This window comes from Sparus aurata, chromosome 1 (assembly GCF_900880675.1).
Source record: "Sparus aurata chromosome 1, fSpaAur1.1, whole genome shotgun sequence".
In the NCBI taxonomy this organism is placed as follows: domain Eukaryota; kingdom Metazoa; phylum Chordata; class Actinopteri; order Spariformes; family Sparidae; genus Sparus; species Sparus aurata.
In genome coordinates this window covers 10133729-10150012 of record NC_044187.1, presented here as the reverse complement: position 1 = coordinate 10150012, position 16284 = coordinate 10133729, and the positions used below count along the sequence as shown (strand labels likewise).

Below are 16284 nucleotides of genomic sequence, written 5' to 3'. Positions count from 1 at the left end.
TATTATTGGCAGTTATTGGCCTATATCAGTATTGGTCTATATGTTGCCTGATGTTTTCTGTTATAAGAACTGTCTTTTTAGAGGTTAAAAATGCCATGCCTCTGTTACATATCTTCTTTGTTAAAAATCTGTGTGTATTGCCATGGACACATTAATTACAGCTGGAGGCAAAGTACCTATTCATTTCTTCACCATGTTAGCTTATGGAAAAAAGTCATTTTGGCCACTTTGAAAACTGGCTTCAAAGCCTGGATCTCATCCTGAAGCCTGGCATCAACTAATAGAAATAGCAATATCAGCATCAGCCCACTAAATTGTCTATCAGTCGATTGAAGAAAGAATGCAGAGATAATAAAGGAAGATATTTCATCTTAGTATGATTATAGATAGTTTTACTGAAGGTTATTGATGTGATTTCCAAGAGAATTCTTACTATAGTATTTCCTCTCCACACAGAAACTGTCTGAATGGGCCATGCTGTTGTTTTTACCCATGTTAGCTACATGTGTTTACATTGTGTTGATAGTATTTATGATACCTTAAAGGGGTCAATAAGTGACCTCATGTGGTGCTTTGGGAAATTGTTGATACAAATGTGAGGTAAATGTCGTTTTCTGTGGGCAACTAGAGAAAAATATTACACTAACTTGTTTGGGTCGGATTCTGTTAATAACTTTTAAGTGACAGGTTGAGTGTTAGCAAACGGTTAACGTTTAAGTGAGCTAACTTACCTTACTACTAAGTTACTCAAAGAGGAGCAATTAACTATCTTCCAGAGATTTACACACATCTGGCATCTTAAACCAATTACGTTTTATATATGGAAGCATGCTAAGGAATTTGGAGGCATTCATGAAACCAAACTCAAGTAATGTGTTTCAATTAACTGGTGAAAACGGTTAATTTACCTCCTCCACAGCGTTCCATCCGTCTGATCGAAGAATCGGAGCTCCACTGCTCATGCCTGTTTGAGGGAGTCGCGGGAAATTGGAGGTAAGTCGATTGTCGCATGATCGAACATCAAAATAAAGTTTACATGGACACACCAGCGGTGCTGCTGTAAGTCTGACCCAAACATGAACTAGCCACATTCATTCATGGGCAAGTTTGTCAGTTCAACGAAGTACGTGCGATTGTGTGTGAAATACTTTGTTGTCAACTCGGTTAACGTTAGTTAGACAATCACGGAAGTACGTTATGTTTACGAAGTTGGAACTATACTAGCTTTTTAGCTATGTTAAGCTAACGTTAACGAACGTGCTATTGCTGTGTAACGTTTATGTGGCGTGTGTTGTGTTAATGTCTGGTGAGCAGGATGGAGAACAGTGTGAAAGATACCTCACACTGTGAGGAGCAGCTGAGGACTACACTTTACTGCGATGACAAGGAGAAGGTGCAGTACATTTGTCTACACATTTAAGGTTCATTAAGTGCAATAATTAACCTTTAAGTCTGTGTCTTGTGACTGCTGCTGACATGTTGACATTTCTCCCACTCAGCTTCGTAGGAAGTTGGTGCTGTTACAAAAGGAATACCTGAGGACAGCAGAGAGACTTCAGGTAAGAGCAGCTCTTTACCTTTCCATCTGTAATGAGTCCAGTGTGGAAATTCTGTGTGTCATGTATCTCGATCTGCTCACAGCGTGCCGAGCGTTCAGAGGCAGTGAGGAGTCATGTGAGGAGCAGGATTACCCAGCAGAACCATCAGGACCAGAGAGACCCAGAGGTCACACCCGGACCTTGTCAGATCCCACCTCCACTGATGCTGGACACGCAGAACAAGATAACATCGGATGTACCTCAGCACCAGAGACCCACTGGTGGTGAGTCTGTCATAACCAGTTGTAAAATATTTTCTCCTCCACTGTGCAAAGCTGAAGGGAGGAGGATAGTTATAGGTCACGGCGCCTGATTTTATTAGGAAATTAGTAATATTTTTATAGATGTAAATATGTACAAACCATATATATCCCCAAACTGAGGACATCTTCTAATATAGTCGATATAACACTATAATTACTCTAAGAAGCCAACGTTGTTTTGCCTGTTATAATGATGCAAATTAGAATTCATACATTTTCTGATGTTTCGCAATGTCCAGCAGATTATGAAATGTCCAGGAGGAGCCCGGTGATCAGGTTCCTGCTCCCCTCTGATGCTGCCTGTCCACAAACTCCAGGTCCTAGCCACGATGAAGCTAAAAGTCACAGACCCAGTCCTGCCCTGCGCCTGAGGTCACGACGCAGCCGCCTACGCTGGGAGAAGCGGACTGCTGAGGGCAGCAGGAGCACAGACAACAGTGAGGAAGGACCGGAGCAGAGTGAAAGGGCCGAGACCTCAAGAGCAGAAGGAGGCGAAGAGAGAGTCGAAACAGAGGGAAGAGAGGTTGTGAATGAAAGTGAAGAGCTGTTTTCCAGTGCAGATTCTGAGTCTCCCTCCCTGCTGCTAACACACTGGAACACTTGTGGACCAACTGAAACGGGAAACATGGAGGGAAAGGAGAAACAGAGAGGACAAGAAAAAAAGACTGAATTAAGAGCTGAAGGGAAAAAAGAATCAGAGCAGTGCAATTCGTTGCTCACATGTGGGAGCGCTGCTATATACACTGAAGGAAGGGGACACGATGGCTCACAAAACAAAAGAAAGGAGACTGAGGGAGGAGATGAAGGTGAAACTGGCAGAGGAGACAGGATTGGACAGTTTTGTGAAGACAGCAGTAATCAAGATTCTGACCAAAATGCAGCAGAGGAGATGGAAAGTGAAAAAAGTCATGATAAATCAGTTGAAATAAAAGAAGAAAAAAGTGAGGTGGTTGGAGGAGAGCATGATGTAAAGGCAGTGGGTCTGCTGGAATCCTGTACCTTAGTGGAAGGGCTACTTTTTCCAGCAGAGTACTACGTGCGAACCACAAGACGTATGACATCATCACAGAGCCAGCCTGACATGCAGGCCGTCATACTCTCCCAGCTGAGCAATGGACGACCTCGCAGGAGCCGAGGCCGCGGCAGAGGATTGAAAAGGGACGTACGCAACTATAGGCATTCAGATGAATACTCTCCGACAGATTTGTCCTCACTGACAGCTGCATCGCCGTCTATAGGACGTCGTATTGAGTCACAGGTTGCTGACACGCCCGCTGAGCTGAACAGTCCGAGCTCCAGTGAGGTTTCAGATCGAATCTCAGCTTGTCAGATCGACACGGACGCTTGTTTTTCTCCTGCAGTCACCACTGCTCGTCCAGGAAGAGGCAGGAAGAAGAGAAGAGGAAGGGGCAGAGGGAGACCTCAGACCCCTCGATGCGCCCCTCAGCCAGACCTTGGACAAACCTCAGACGATCCACTACCCACCAGCTCCCCGGTCTCTTCCTTCCCATCGCTTGAAGCAGCTGATGGACCAAATACCTATCTCATTCCAGGAGAAGCTGTCCCAGTGCCAGATGACTCCCAGCCTGCATCCAATCACAGCACAGCTACACAGCCTTCTTCTGGAGGCAGTGGGGCTCAGTGTAGCTCTGCCTCTGGACATCAGGTCTATCCCATCTTTCTGAAGAGCAGCGGTAGGACGAACAGATCCTCACAGATGAGCAGATGTAAGTCTTGTATTGTAAATCTATGGGTGCGTGTGTGTGTGTGTATCAATTATAGAGATACTGGATGAAGAAAAGATCTTTGGCTTGCTAAAATAACACTCAATGTACATCTCATATTTTCTCATCACTCATCTCACTCTCATCACTTTTGTTTTGACTAATCATTGATCATTTGATTTTGGCTTTGAAAAAATAAGTAGTTTAAAGACGTTGTTTTAAAGACACTTAGAGCATCTAACTCTCAAACTTAAACAATGCAAGTGAAATGTTCTTTCTTTTCATGTCCCGCAGGCACAGAAAGCTGGCGATCTCTCCTCCTGCCCTCCTCTCCACCTGCCCAAACGTCTCTGCTTCCTCTGCCCTCTCTGTCACCCAGCCCGATGATTAACAACCTAATGAACTTTGACATCCCCCAAGACTTCCATCTCCCCGATGACCAGTTTGCCTCCCTCAAGCTGCACAAGCTTCGCCAAGTCGCTGTGGAGTCGGGAGTTGAACGCTTCACATCGCCATCTTTCAACACACGCAGGAGCATCCGGCGCTCTGAGATTTGCCACAGCGGCGGTGACCCGGTGATGCCCCATCCACTCCAGCTCAGCCTCACACCCACAATTCCTCGTTCACCCAATCCCGCTGAAGCAAAACAAACTTCTACGCAACCCATAGACCTCCAAAACCTGTCAAGAGAGCACGAGCTTACAGGTAGATTGACAAGCCGGACTGACACCGTCCCGACCGAATCTGCTTCAGTTGTTCAAGATTGTGTTGCTAACTGTGTCGAGCAATATAAAGAGAGTGATACTGTGAAGGATGATGTCATCAGTAAGTCAGATGAACTCGACATAAAGGAGTCTTCTGTCACTTCATCAGAAAAACAACCAGATGGTTCTGGTTTAGTCCTTCCTTTGGAGGATCAGGGGTCCACAAACCACCAAAAAGAAGACAAAGCTATCATCAAGACTCTTTGCTTCGAGGAGCCTTTCAACACCTGCACTGTACAGACGTGTAACGGCAGTGAAGCTCCAGGAGGGTCTCCCGTGCAACATCTGAATGCCAAATGTCCTGATGAAGAGTTAAAGGAATCCTCTAAATCTACCACAAGTCCTGCCAGAGTCAATGAAAATCAGGACAAGTGTCCACCGCTCCACAGTGTCCACTCTCAGCTCCTGATGAGCCCTCCTCTGGCATCAACACCCTTCATAACCCCCCACCTGCGCTCCTCCGCCCTCCTCTCCAGCCCCACACTGCTACCCTCACTTGGATTCACCCCCCGCCCTGCTGCCCTTCCCCTGACATCCTCTCCCTCTGCCCCAGCTCTCACTCTGCCTCCTCCTCACAGCCCGTCCATCCAGGTCCTCTCTCCTCCAGCTCTCTCTCCATGTCCGTCCTTCACTTCCCTCCCTCCTAGCCAACCCCCTACTTCCCCTGCCGGTCAGATTCTGGCTTCGTCCGAGCAGTCCCAGAGGGTTGAAGTGGTTGAACTGGCTACGAGCGTCCACTCACAGGGCTCAGGCCGTCAGACGGGCCTGACGATAGAGGAGCCAGCGGAGGAACACATGATGAGATGCATACACACGTTAGAGGTAGAAAGTTTCGCTTTTCGTACACTTGAAAATGAATGTTTGTCTTCAATGTGCAGCCTAGAATCAAAGTCAGAAATGTAATTATTTGAATTTGTGTGTGTGTGTGTGTGTGTGTGTGTGTGTGTGTGTGTGTGTGTGTGTGTGTGTGTGTGTTCAGGCCCCAGCAGGAGGCTGTCTGGTGGATGCGTGCTGTCTGCTCGGATCCTCAGGTGGTTTGTGTGTAGCGGCAGCTGGAAAATGGGCAGTGTGTCTCTGGAGTCAGACTTCAGCTTCTCAATGGAGCTTAATACACACCTGGGCTTTCAGTGAGGTGAGGCTCATTTATGACCTGGGTTGTACTGATAGAGATTCCAGTATCAGAAATGCTTCCATCGCTGCCTAAAATGCTGTCGGTACACTTACACTAATAGATTAAGCAATAAATCTATAATTTTAGAGTCTATAATTTGAAATGATAAATACTGAAAAAGTAATCTGTTGTAGCTCTTACATAAAAAACATTTAGCTGCATCTGATTTTAAAATAAATAGAGAGGAGTTATATTTAAAGAAACTAAATTAGGACAAAAACAACATATCATTTACTGTTTCAGGGATCAAATATGACACTTTATAATCCGGCACACTTTTCAAACCTGGTTTTTATTTCTCATTTAAATGATTAATTTCTCTGCTTGTTTACAGCCGGTGATCAATGTGTTTCCCGTCCCGGACGCTGCTGGGCTGATTTGTGTGACTTTGGGTCAGTTAGAAATCAAAGAAGTGAGGTGAATACAACACACACACCATCAGACATTCAAACATGTGTTGAAATATTTTCAACTAATTGTGTTTAAGCCCAGTGCTGGACAGATAAAGTTATATTTAAATTACAATATAGAACATTAAAACACTTAAACGTTTCAAGTGTCTCAACTGTATGTTTTTACCGTGTGCACAGGATGCTGTCGTGCTGCAGCCTCTTGCAGGTGCCGCTCTGTGATGGACTCGTCCAGGCTGTTGCTGGAGTGTCCAGGTCCAGAGTGGTTACCTCCTCGCATTCAGCATCTGGTTCCACCCTGCAGGCGTTGACGCTGTCCGACAGTGGAAGGTAACACAGAGTCGGCGTTGTTATTATTCTCTGGTTAAGTTATGTTCTTATTGCGCAGATATCGCAGTATCTCCTCTCACTCTCAGCACACAGAGCTGTCAGCCGCTGGTGTCTCCCGGTGTGTGTGTCGGGGCCCTCGCTCCGGTGGACGGACTCTCAGATGCTCTGATCGGCACAGATGAGGGAGGATGCCTCTTTGTCTGGTAAGCGACGTTGTAATCCTGTGGTTGTTTCACCTGCTTTCACACCACAAATCAACTGCACTGGAGTCCATTTGGAAGCGAACCAAGGCCCACCTTGTGAGCGACTTCTATCCAGTCGTTTGGTTTCACACCTGCCCCAAATGAACCGCACTAATAAGGAAGACACACCAGGGTCCACTTTTACAGAACCAACCAGGCTAGAAGGCGACCAGAACATATGGCATTTCATTTGACATCAAAATTGGTATTTGTCTCTTAAAAACATATGAAATTGTTAACTGCAGAACTCACTTTTCTGAAGACTGTTGATAATTAAAGCTACTTTTTCACACATTTTAGTTCATTTTCATGTACTGCAAATGCTGATCAAGGTTTCAGTGCTCTACTCATTTTAAGTTTTACTTCAGATTAAGACCATCACTGTTGTGCAAGATAACTGTGTCCAGGATTGACAAACCAAATCCTCCAAACTGGAAATGGAAGAGGATTTTAGTCTGGTAACAGCATGATAGCCTTGGAATAGTTGAATCATATTGTGAGAACAAGGTCCAGGTCTTTAAACTGACCGTCAAGTACAGAAATTAAACACTGTCTTGAACTTTACAATTTAATGTATTTCTGTATTAAACAGGAATTTGAAGACTGGACAGCTGCTGCGGAGAATCTTCCTCGGAGAGGGTTTATCCCACACAGCTTGTATCAGAGGATACTCCTCCTGTGTAAGTCTGTTGACATATTATCATATAAAATCAACACCAATCAACATATACAGTCAGGTGATTTTAGTCTTGTGTTTTTTTCTCTGTATGCCGGTGCACAGGGAGTGTTATTTGTCCTGCTGCAGCATCAGTTGCTCAGCCTAGAGGAGGAGGAGGAGGAGGAGGACGAAAGCAAGAAGACCGCCCTGCTCTCTTTGATCGCTGTTAACCCTCTGAGTGGGAAATCTGTCCTGGCTACTCATCTGTACCCACCCAAAGCCTGGTCCGGCCGGTGAGATGACGCCTGACGGAAGACGAGTCATATATCTGTGCATCTCTGTGTAAAAACACTCACATCCGTCTCTGTCTTCTGCAGGCTGTGTGAAGCTGATGTTAGCAGAGGCAGCGTGGTGGGTCTGAGTCAGAGCGGTTGTGTGTGCGTGTGGGAGCTCGGGCGTCGCGGGGCCTCCAGGATGGTGTCGGCTCCCGAGAGCGAAGGCTGGCAGTTGGCCCGATGGGGGGCAGGAGGTACGCTGCTGACCGGACATCATAACGGTGATGTCACCTTACACTACGACAGTACGAGTTAGACGTCACTCTTCCGTGAACATGACACTCTTTGGTTACTTTTTTAAAATAGAAATCTCTCTCTGTCACTTTATGAATGTTTACATGGAGATTTTAACGTGGCCGCAGCTCAGAGACACCTTTTAAAATCCGTAAATGTCACATTTGTTGTCTACCTGATCCTGAATGGACTGCAGAGAGGATTTGTGGCCTCCGTTAACATTTCAACCTGAGGAAATTCAGCTGTCATGTGCTGGAGTGTCTCTGTAACCTCCACATCACCGTATTACTTAGTTCAAGACATTTAAATACTGTAAACTGTACATATTGAACAAGTCACGAGCTGCTGCTAAAGCTATATGCAGAAAAGAGACTGAATTGTTAAACGTGAAGGGCTTCGAAATTATTCTAGTTTATTTCCAGCCTTTGAAAAATTCTCCACTCGTGTTTTTATAAGACTGGTCTTTCGATGTTGGATTTTAACCCCAGTCTGTAAACCACCTTTGAGTTTTTACTCCTGCCGTTTTGACTGTTCCTTACTGTGATTGTTTGAATATATTGTTCATATTCCTGATATTTAAAGAAAAAGAAGTGTTGCCAAAGTTTGTTTTTATAATTTACATTAAACATTTGTGAAATCTGTTGTATTTTTTGTCTACCTTTTATTTTGCCATGGATGACTGACACCATCAATGACTTACAGTATTTTCACTTAAGATGGTTAACAAAAAGTTTTCTGGATTGTCAAACGTGTGAACACTCCCTCACAGATTATTATATAAGAGTAAATGGGAGTTTGCCGTGTTGAATTATCGCCCACATGTGAGTATAAAGCATGAACACATGGTGTAGGTCTGCATGAAAACCTGCCAGCAGTGGCCTAAGCCAGTAAGTGAATCCTTGTCTCGTTTTTTTTTATGTCAAACATATGACACCTGATCACATAAATACAGTAGTTACATTTTTTAACAACTTAAAACAGTTCTCTTTACTAAGCTCGCTTTTTAAAACTGTTCACACAGTATAACAACAGGATTATGTCTTTGAGTGTTTGTTAATGCAATAAACATGAGAAAAAGCAAACCAAAATCAACAGTGAGATGTATACATATACTATAATACTACCTGATGATTCATATTTTAAGATGAGGAAAACATTAATCCAGACGTAAATTCTTATGTTAGATTGCTCCAAAACATTTTATGAGAGACAAAATATGCTTGTAAGAAGATGAACTGAAGGCAGTTGATCCTGAAACATAAAAAATATTAAAAAGTCAGAATTGACCAGATGTAACCTCATGTATAACCATGTACATTAAGGTGTAATGGCTATTTATATCCACTAGGGGGTGCCAGAAGATTAAACTTTTGGCACTCAAACCATTTTCAGACTGCATGGCAGGGTACTGTGACTACACAAAGCATTGCCTACTAAAACATTATCCTGCCAGATTCCCTTCACGGCCCTTTAGTCAAACGGCTGAGATTGTTCAGTTAGGGTTTGCATAAAGTGGTGGGGGTGTACAAAAGGCAACATACAAGATGATTTATTATCAAAGGATAAGAACAAAAAGGTAGAAAACCCAGAGATCTATTGTGGCAATGCCTACATCATTTAAAAAAATACTGCCTGTCAGTGTTTTTGGTTTTACCAGTAAAAATGTTCAGTCCTTCCAAATATTGGCATTTAAACATGCAGATAGTTTTACTTGCTCATGATTAAAACATATTAGTGGAAGAAGGTGAAATGTTCTTGGAGCATGAAAATATGTGGAAATTAACCACAGCCGTTCTATAGATTGTGAATTATTTTGACATTTGACTCATTTTCAACTACTGTTGAATAAACCAAGAATTAACTATTGACTGCAAATGAACAACTTTTTTTAAACGAGAAGGTGACAAACATTTAACCACAGTAACTGTTGCTCAGGAGAATCTTTATTAGAACGAGTAAAATTAAAACCATCTGTACAACACATATGCATATTCAGCAGTATGTACAAGTTTGTACATCTTGTTGAAACAGACAAGACATCTAAAATAGACTTTTAAAAATGTGTAAAAAGTAACTACAGGAAAAATGTACATAAAGAAGACGTATAAACATGGTCCATTTCTCTACATACAACACAGATAAAAACAGACAAACCAGAGAAGCAGACCAGAGAAGCTTTTTACATCCACACAGCCAGTCTGAGTCTCAACCCCTGCCACACATCTGTCCACGCAGAACCTCTGATACTTGAACAAATGCAAATAAGAATCATGGTGATGATTAAATCTTGAACACTGGAAACACGGGAGCGTTCATCTTTTCCACCAAAACTCGTGATCAAACGGGGGTCAACTCGCCTGCTTTGTTTTCAAGCGATCCAGCCATCATAGATTACTTCAGCATAACAAGAGTGAAATTAAATCAAAAATATTACCAGAAGAAAAAAGAAAAAACGGGATAAAAATCAGTGGCTGATAGATCGAAATTTACAATTCATGCACAGATTGGATTAAATGTCACGGTACATGTCAAAGCCTCAAAGATGACATAGAAGTAATTCAACTACAACCAGGTGAATTTTAAAGGTCTGTTCAGTCCTCAGAGGCTGGCAGACAGAAACAAGTGGCCAGTGATTAAAGACGGGAGTTATTGAAGGAAGGCGTGAAAGTGGTCTAATGTGGGGTGGACGAAGGTTTGCTGTCCAGCAGCTTCTCCACCATGAGCTTGGCGTAGCGAATGCGGCTGGCCAGCTCCTTACTGCAGCCGAACTCCTCCAGCAGAGACAGCTTGTAGGTGCGGAAGTCTCGCTTCTCATCGATGTAGGTCACTGCGCCCATCAGCGGACACAGGATCAGCTTGGTGTGGTCCTGGCAGAGAGAAAAATGTGCGTTCGGTGTTTGAGACATGGGAAAAAATGTTATACTGTGCAAGACCGTTTAAAGAGGCTGGTGGGAGAAGACGCGATGCATTTGGTGTCTAACCTGGAAGAAGTTGATCTGAACGGTGCCGTTGGTGAGGTGCAGGACGATGGCGCTCTTGGTTCTGAACCAGAGGGAGAGGTAAGGCAGTCGTGCCAGCTCGTCTCCTTCCCGACGTGCGATGTTGGCGCCGGCCTTCAGAAGGTGCTCGCTCATGTAGTTGCGGAAATACTTCAGCAGGGTTATCTACACGGGGAGAAGAGAACAAGTACATGAGAAACAATACTGTGATAAAGTGTATATTAAAAAAAATTTAAAACTAAATGGACAGACTTGAAGCATTATCCAAACAAAAGTCGAAATAAATCAGCAAAAATTGATTACAGACGCACGAGGTAGATGTGGAGTCAACCACTGACCTTCTTGGTGAGAGCAGGAGGGTAAGAGCGCACGCTGAGGTAGGATTCAGCTGTTGTCTTGTCGATGTACTGCAGACTGTCTCCGTCAGCGTACATGATCAGACGTGTGTAGTCGTTGAACAGCACGCCGACGCTGTTGTCGCAGAGCTGGAAGCCTGAAATGCACAGTTGAAACTTTTGATAAAAGGATCCCTCAAATTTATTTTTGATGAATTTTATCCATGAGATTCACAGCAGGACACTCAGGAAAGTAACTCGTCAGCTCTCTCTGGTGGACAAACTGTAATGGTACCACTATTTATAAATGGCACTTTCACTACAGCAATTTCTTGTTACTTACAGACCTTTTTCATGTCATAGCAGGACAAACAGATTTTATGATATAATTAATGGCTTAATTCATGCTGGCTCTCCAGTTTTAACTAAAAAGGGAAGTGAGTCACTGTTGTCTTCCTCACAAATGTACTTTTCCTTCTATCCCAAGTCAAAATGTCTTGCTAATTTCTGCCAATAGAGTTTTTTTACACTACAATAACTGTCAGCTGACTCCAATCAGATCATCTGATGCATCCAAATAAAACTGCGTCAACTGTCATGTGTACAAACCCTCGAGTCAAGGGGCCAAACATGTTTGTGTGTGGCTTTACAGTCGTTTAAAGGTTGCTCAGCTAAATGCATTTCATCCCATATCAGCAACTTGGTTAAAGTAAAGCAAAGTATAAGCCTTCTGGCTGTAGATGTGGAATCAGAGTCCAGCTCTTACCTAATCCATATTTGTCAGAGTAGTCTACCCATTTGCTGATCCAGAAGATGGGGATACACGCAGGATCCTCTGCCTCCTCTGGAAACACAGACACAGAACATATTTGTATGCATGACAGGCACAGAGAGGATCCACACATTTAAAATGCTCAAAATGGAAGCTTAAAGGATCTGTTAACTACACCAACGAGTGTGCACTCACCTTGGCAGATGACGGCCTTCTCAGACGGCTTGGCAGCAATGATGGTGTTGAGCTGCTGCAGCAGATCCTTCAGGTGGTTCTCTGCTGGCTCAGCCTCCCTAAAACAGAAAAGCACAAGTCACAATATTTAACTACAGAAAACCTCAGCTCTTGTAGAACAATGTCAAAGAAAATTAATTAATGCATTCTGTGAAATTTCAGGGTTGTCTGATCAGGTACACCAGGTACCACCAGTACAAGTCGACAGAGCTACAAGTTACAAATACTTTAACCTAGATGAGAAAACTACTTTGAACAAATTGATAACTTAAAGTGAGATCCAGAAGGAAATCACCAGATCCAGAAGGAAATAAGTTTTTTGCTAAAACTTGATGTAAAATAAAGTGAGCACTTTGATCTCCACCATTGTGCAAACATTTCTCACCTTTGCCCAGGCTCCTCCTTCATGTCCACCTTCTCTGTCCCTGCTAGAAAGAGAAAACCACGTCATGAACACTCTCGCAAAGCACAAAATAAATTATATGAATAAACGGCTTCCTGTCAATATTGAAATGTTGGGCAACATTTAATCATTTTTACAGATTAATGACAAGGCGTAATCAGCAATCCTGCCGAGACCATTACCCATGTTGTTGATAGCAGTCAGCGGGCGTCTCTGGTTGAGCTCCATAGCTGTGGTAGGGCCCATGGAGAACCGCGGGGGCACCGTGAGGCAAGTCGTGGGCAGACGTGAGGGGACGTAGCCGGATGTAAAGAACTCGTCCGCTTGTAGCTCAGCGACGGTGGGCCTCTGGGACGGATCAGCGTGCAGCATCCTCTTGATGAGAGTAGCTGCGGCCGGATTGATGTGCTGCAGAGGGAGACGTAACAAAATCAAGTTGTGAGAGGAGTGAGGAGCACCAAGGATGGGTTGTGCCTAAGAGGATTAATTAATCTAAGATTTGTTTAAATCAGAATGTAGAAAACTGGGTTTAATATGAGTAAATGCAGGTTTGAAATTAAGCAGAACTCTGTGCACAATTAAAAATGTAATCTATGTTTAGTAAAGTGAAATCTATTTATGCAAAAAAAAGTTAAACAGTTCAATCAATATGCGATGCTACACACATTAAAATTACATGAATAAAATACATTTAAAAATGATCATCATGGGATACGTTAATGCATCTTACCCAGGGCACAGTGTAGTTGTTTTTCTTGATGCGGTTGTAAGTCTCCTTCAGACAGGAGGTCTCAAATGGGGGCTTACCCACCAACAAAGTGTACCTGAAAGAATACAGACAGTTAGCATGACGATCAGTCAATTGAGTCATGTGCAGTACGTTTCATTTGTGTTTCTTCCCAAACATAACTGTTTCTCAGGTGTGTGTGTGTGTGTGTGTGTGTGTGTTCAGACTTACAATATACACCCAAGCGACCAGACGTCCACCTCGTAGCTGTGGCCTTTCTTGCAGAGCACTTCAGGTGCAATGTAGTTCGGCGTTCCACACAAGGTCTTCTTCCTCTCGCCATCAAACTCGATTTTAGTGGCCAAACCAAAGTCCCCTGAGAAGACAGACAAGCTTCAGTCAAGCAGCAAACTAAAGAAAAATACAAGTTTAACTACCAGCACACATGAATGTTCATGTTCTTCTCTCAATTTTCCTAAACTGAAAGCTCATTTGTGTTTTTGATCCTTGAGACATTTCCACACAAGTCAGTGGAAACCACTCATCCAGAAAGTATGACACATTTCTGGAGCCAGGGCCGTGCTGTGTCATATCCTTTTTTAAAAACAGGACCAACAGGTTTACGAGTGTGTGTTGATCAACGTTACAGGTTTTTCGAAATCGAGCAGATCGATTTACCTATCTTGACCTCCATGTCATCATTGAGGAAGATGTTTCCCAGCTTCAGGTCTCTGTGGATGACCCTGTTGTTGTGCAGGTACTGGACACCTTTGAGCAGCTGTGTCATGTAGTAGCGAGCCTCAGGCTCAGTCACAGCCTTACGACGCTTGTGGAGCTCCAACAAGGACTGAAACACAGAAAATAAAATAAAAAATATATTGAGTCAAAGCTGTAACTAATTGTCTTGCCTTGAATGGGACACTAAGGCAATAATGCAGTGTTGAGAGGGGTGTAATGTGAAAATAGCTTAAGTCAAACCCAAAACAGCTATCAGATGGACAGGACAATGATTCAAAATATATGGAATGTGACCAGGGTAGCACAAAAAGTGGAAAAGGTTCAGAAAAACTAACAATTAATAGTACTAAGACCGATTAAACGTTACAGTTGTAGGACTCAAAGGATTCCATTCAAAACTCCCTTTGCTTTTCTCGCATTTTAAAACTGCCTCCACCGGCAGAGGGAGGACAACGGAAGAGACGGCCGTCATAACCGTTGGCCCTGAGAAGTGTGCTCACTGGAAAGATCGCATCTATTTTTCCCCACACGAACACAAACACACACACTCACCCTTCTCCTGCAGATTTCCAGGACGACAAAGACAAAGTCGTCGTTCTCGAAAAACCCATGAAACCCGACGACGTTCGCATGGTCGAGACTCTTGTGAATGGCGATTTCGGAGGTCATCTTCTCCCTCTGGTGCTGCTTCAGGATCAGGGACTTGGGCACGATTTTTCCGGCGAAAACCTGCTTCGTCTCCATGTCTGTGATTTCGTAGCATTTGGCGAAACCACCCTTTCCGAGGAATCGTCCCCTCGCATATCTTTTCATGGTGCGTGGGTCAACCAGAACATCTGGGATTTCTTTGAGAGGAGCCGATTTCGGGTCGACATGTGCCGACGGATTCGCCGGTTTTGCAATTCCTGCACTCATTTTGGATTCAAGTGCTCTTCGGCGTCTTTAAAAGAAACGTTTAAAACTCAGTTGTCGTATCGATAAATGCTGTAAGGGTCCAAACTGTTGTAAACCCTACCTCAACCGACGTTAGTGTAGCCCTGGAGGCTAGCTTGCTCCTATACACTTGCGAATTCAAAATCAAAACTAGCGTTAACCACTTTTGGACGCGAACGTTATTCAAACATTTGAGTCAGCGATAAAAATGCAGTGCAAGAGAATCTTAAGATTCAGAAAAAACATGCGGCAGACATGAACTTAATCGCCGGACTCGTCCCTCGGTGGTTGCAGCGTTGTCCCGTCCAGCCTTTTGACAACAGTCTCAGATACAAGTTTAAAATGCTGCCTCGGTCGTTATGGCGCCCTCTGATTGGTCCGTCCGATTTGAATTCCAGGCGGTGCCGCAAAGCATCCTGGGAAGATACGTGCAAAAATAGCCAATCGTTGAGCGAGAAAGTCGCATTCTGCGGTGTGATTGGCTGAGCGCCTGTTGCCGGTCGCTCATCGTTTCCTACGACTCAGTGCTGACGGGAAATGTAGTTGGAATGGGATTTAAATCAACAAACAGTTGTTTTACACACTTTAGTGATCTTTACTCAACAAGAGCTCACGGTAACTGTGCAAAATCGTATATGTAGCTATGACTTAAACTTCTGCATTGTTCAATGAAAGCCTCAGTTTCAAAATGTATGCCTATTTGACGATGAAAGTGAAAGTTGACTACTTTTTCTGAAAAGTAATTTGGTTCCAGGAGTTTTCAGCCTGCTGGTTATCAGTGGTGGACTGCAGCTGTTACTGAGTCTGAGTCCACCATCAGCAAGTGAAAACCACCAAGTGAAATGAGATATGTAGCCTCCTGGTGCACAATTCAATTTTCAGTCTTGTCTTTTGTCTAAATTCACGGTTTAGACAAAAGAGAAGACATTGCATAAAATAAATGACATACTAACTCACAATAAAACATGATTGTTAAAACATATATATACATTATTGTCTTGCAAAGAGACAGCTACACCAATGTCTCCATGACTGGGACTGGTAGTGTGTGGTGCTAAACCTTTCAGACACATATTGATGTGATAAAAAAAGCTTATCCATTGATATGTGTGTCCTATGCAGTATGCCTGCTGCTGAGCCAGTGCATGTCCTTTTAACTTGAATACATACGTTTTATGTAATTCTGCCTCTGTTTTTGTATTTTTTCTCTAACTGTATGTCTCATGTCAACAAATGTCGTTTTAGAAAGATTCCATTCCAATAAATGACAGAGAAAACTGTGCAATAACTCCATGTGTAAAATAATGTCACTTGAACTTGATTATATGATGTCATTTGACTGCAGCACATACACAGCAGGCTCAGTCTTTTCATTTAGGTCACTGCTGCAAATATCGTACTCGGCCTAGCAATA

The 16284-nt window shown here is 43.4% G+C and overlaps 2 protein-coding genes across 5 annotated transcripts; one reads left to right on the top strand and one right to left on the bottom strand.

Annotated features, from left to right (window-relative positions):
• The first annotated feature begins 1003 nt into the window (after positions 1–1003).
• Positions 1004–8375, top strand: palb2 (partner and localizer of BRCA2). Of its 3 annotated transcripts, none has more exons than XM_030425479.1 (13): positions 1004–1059; positions 1315–1393; positions 1500–1559; positions 1642–1822; positions 2104–3588; positions 3880–5171; positions 5329–5481; positions 5855–5937; positions 6111–6260; positions 6347–6463; positions 7095–7182; positions 7284–7453; positions 7538–8375. In XM_030425479.1, the coding sequence occupies exons 1-13, from the start codon at positions 1010–1012 to the stop codon at positions 7749–7751; spliced, it is 4122 nt and encodes a 1373-aa protein (XP_030281339.1). In that variant the 5' UTR covers positions 1004–1009; the 3' UTR covers positions 7752–8375. The 3 variants fall into 3 exon arrangements, with proteins under 3 accessions (XP_030281339.1, XP_030281254.1, XP_030281427.1); XM_030425394.1 differs by having other exon boundaries at positions 2101–3588; XM_030425567.1 differs by having other exon boundaries at positions 1036–1123; positions 2101–3588.
• Positions 8376–9650: 1275 nt separating this feature from the next.
• plk1 (polo-like kinase 1 (Drosophila)) lies at positions 9651–15221 on the bottom strand. Of its 2 annotated transcripts, XM_030434235.1 has the most exons (12): positions 14953–15221; positions 14490–14877; positions 13878–14046; positions 13431–13575; positions 13203–13296; positions 12655–12880; positions 12455–12497; positions 12031–12128; positions 11830–11907; positions 11067–11221; positions 10711–10893; positions 9651–10596 (listed from the first exon to the last, which is right to left on the bottom strand). In XM_030434235.1, the coding sequence occupies exons 2-12, from the start codon at positions 14850–14852 to the stop codon at positions 10402–10404; spliced, it is 1749 nt and encodes a 582-aa protein (XP_030290095.1). In that variant the 5' UTR covers positions 14853–14877; positions 14953–15221; the 3' UTR covers positions 9651–10401. The 2 variants fall into 2 exon arrangements, with proteins under 2 accessions (XP_030290095.1, XP_030290088.1); XM_030434228.1 differs by having other exon boundaries at positions 14490–15221.
• Between the last annotated feature and the right edge of the window lie 1063 nt (positions 15222–16284).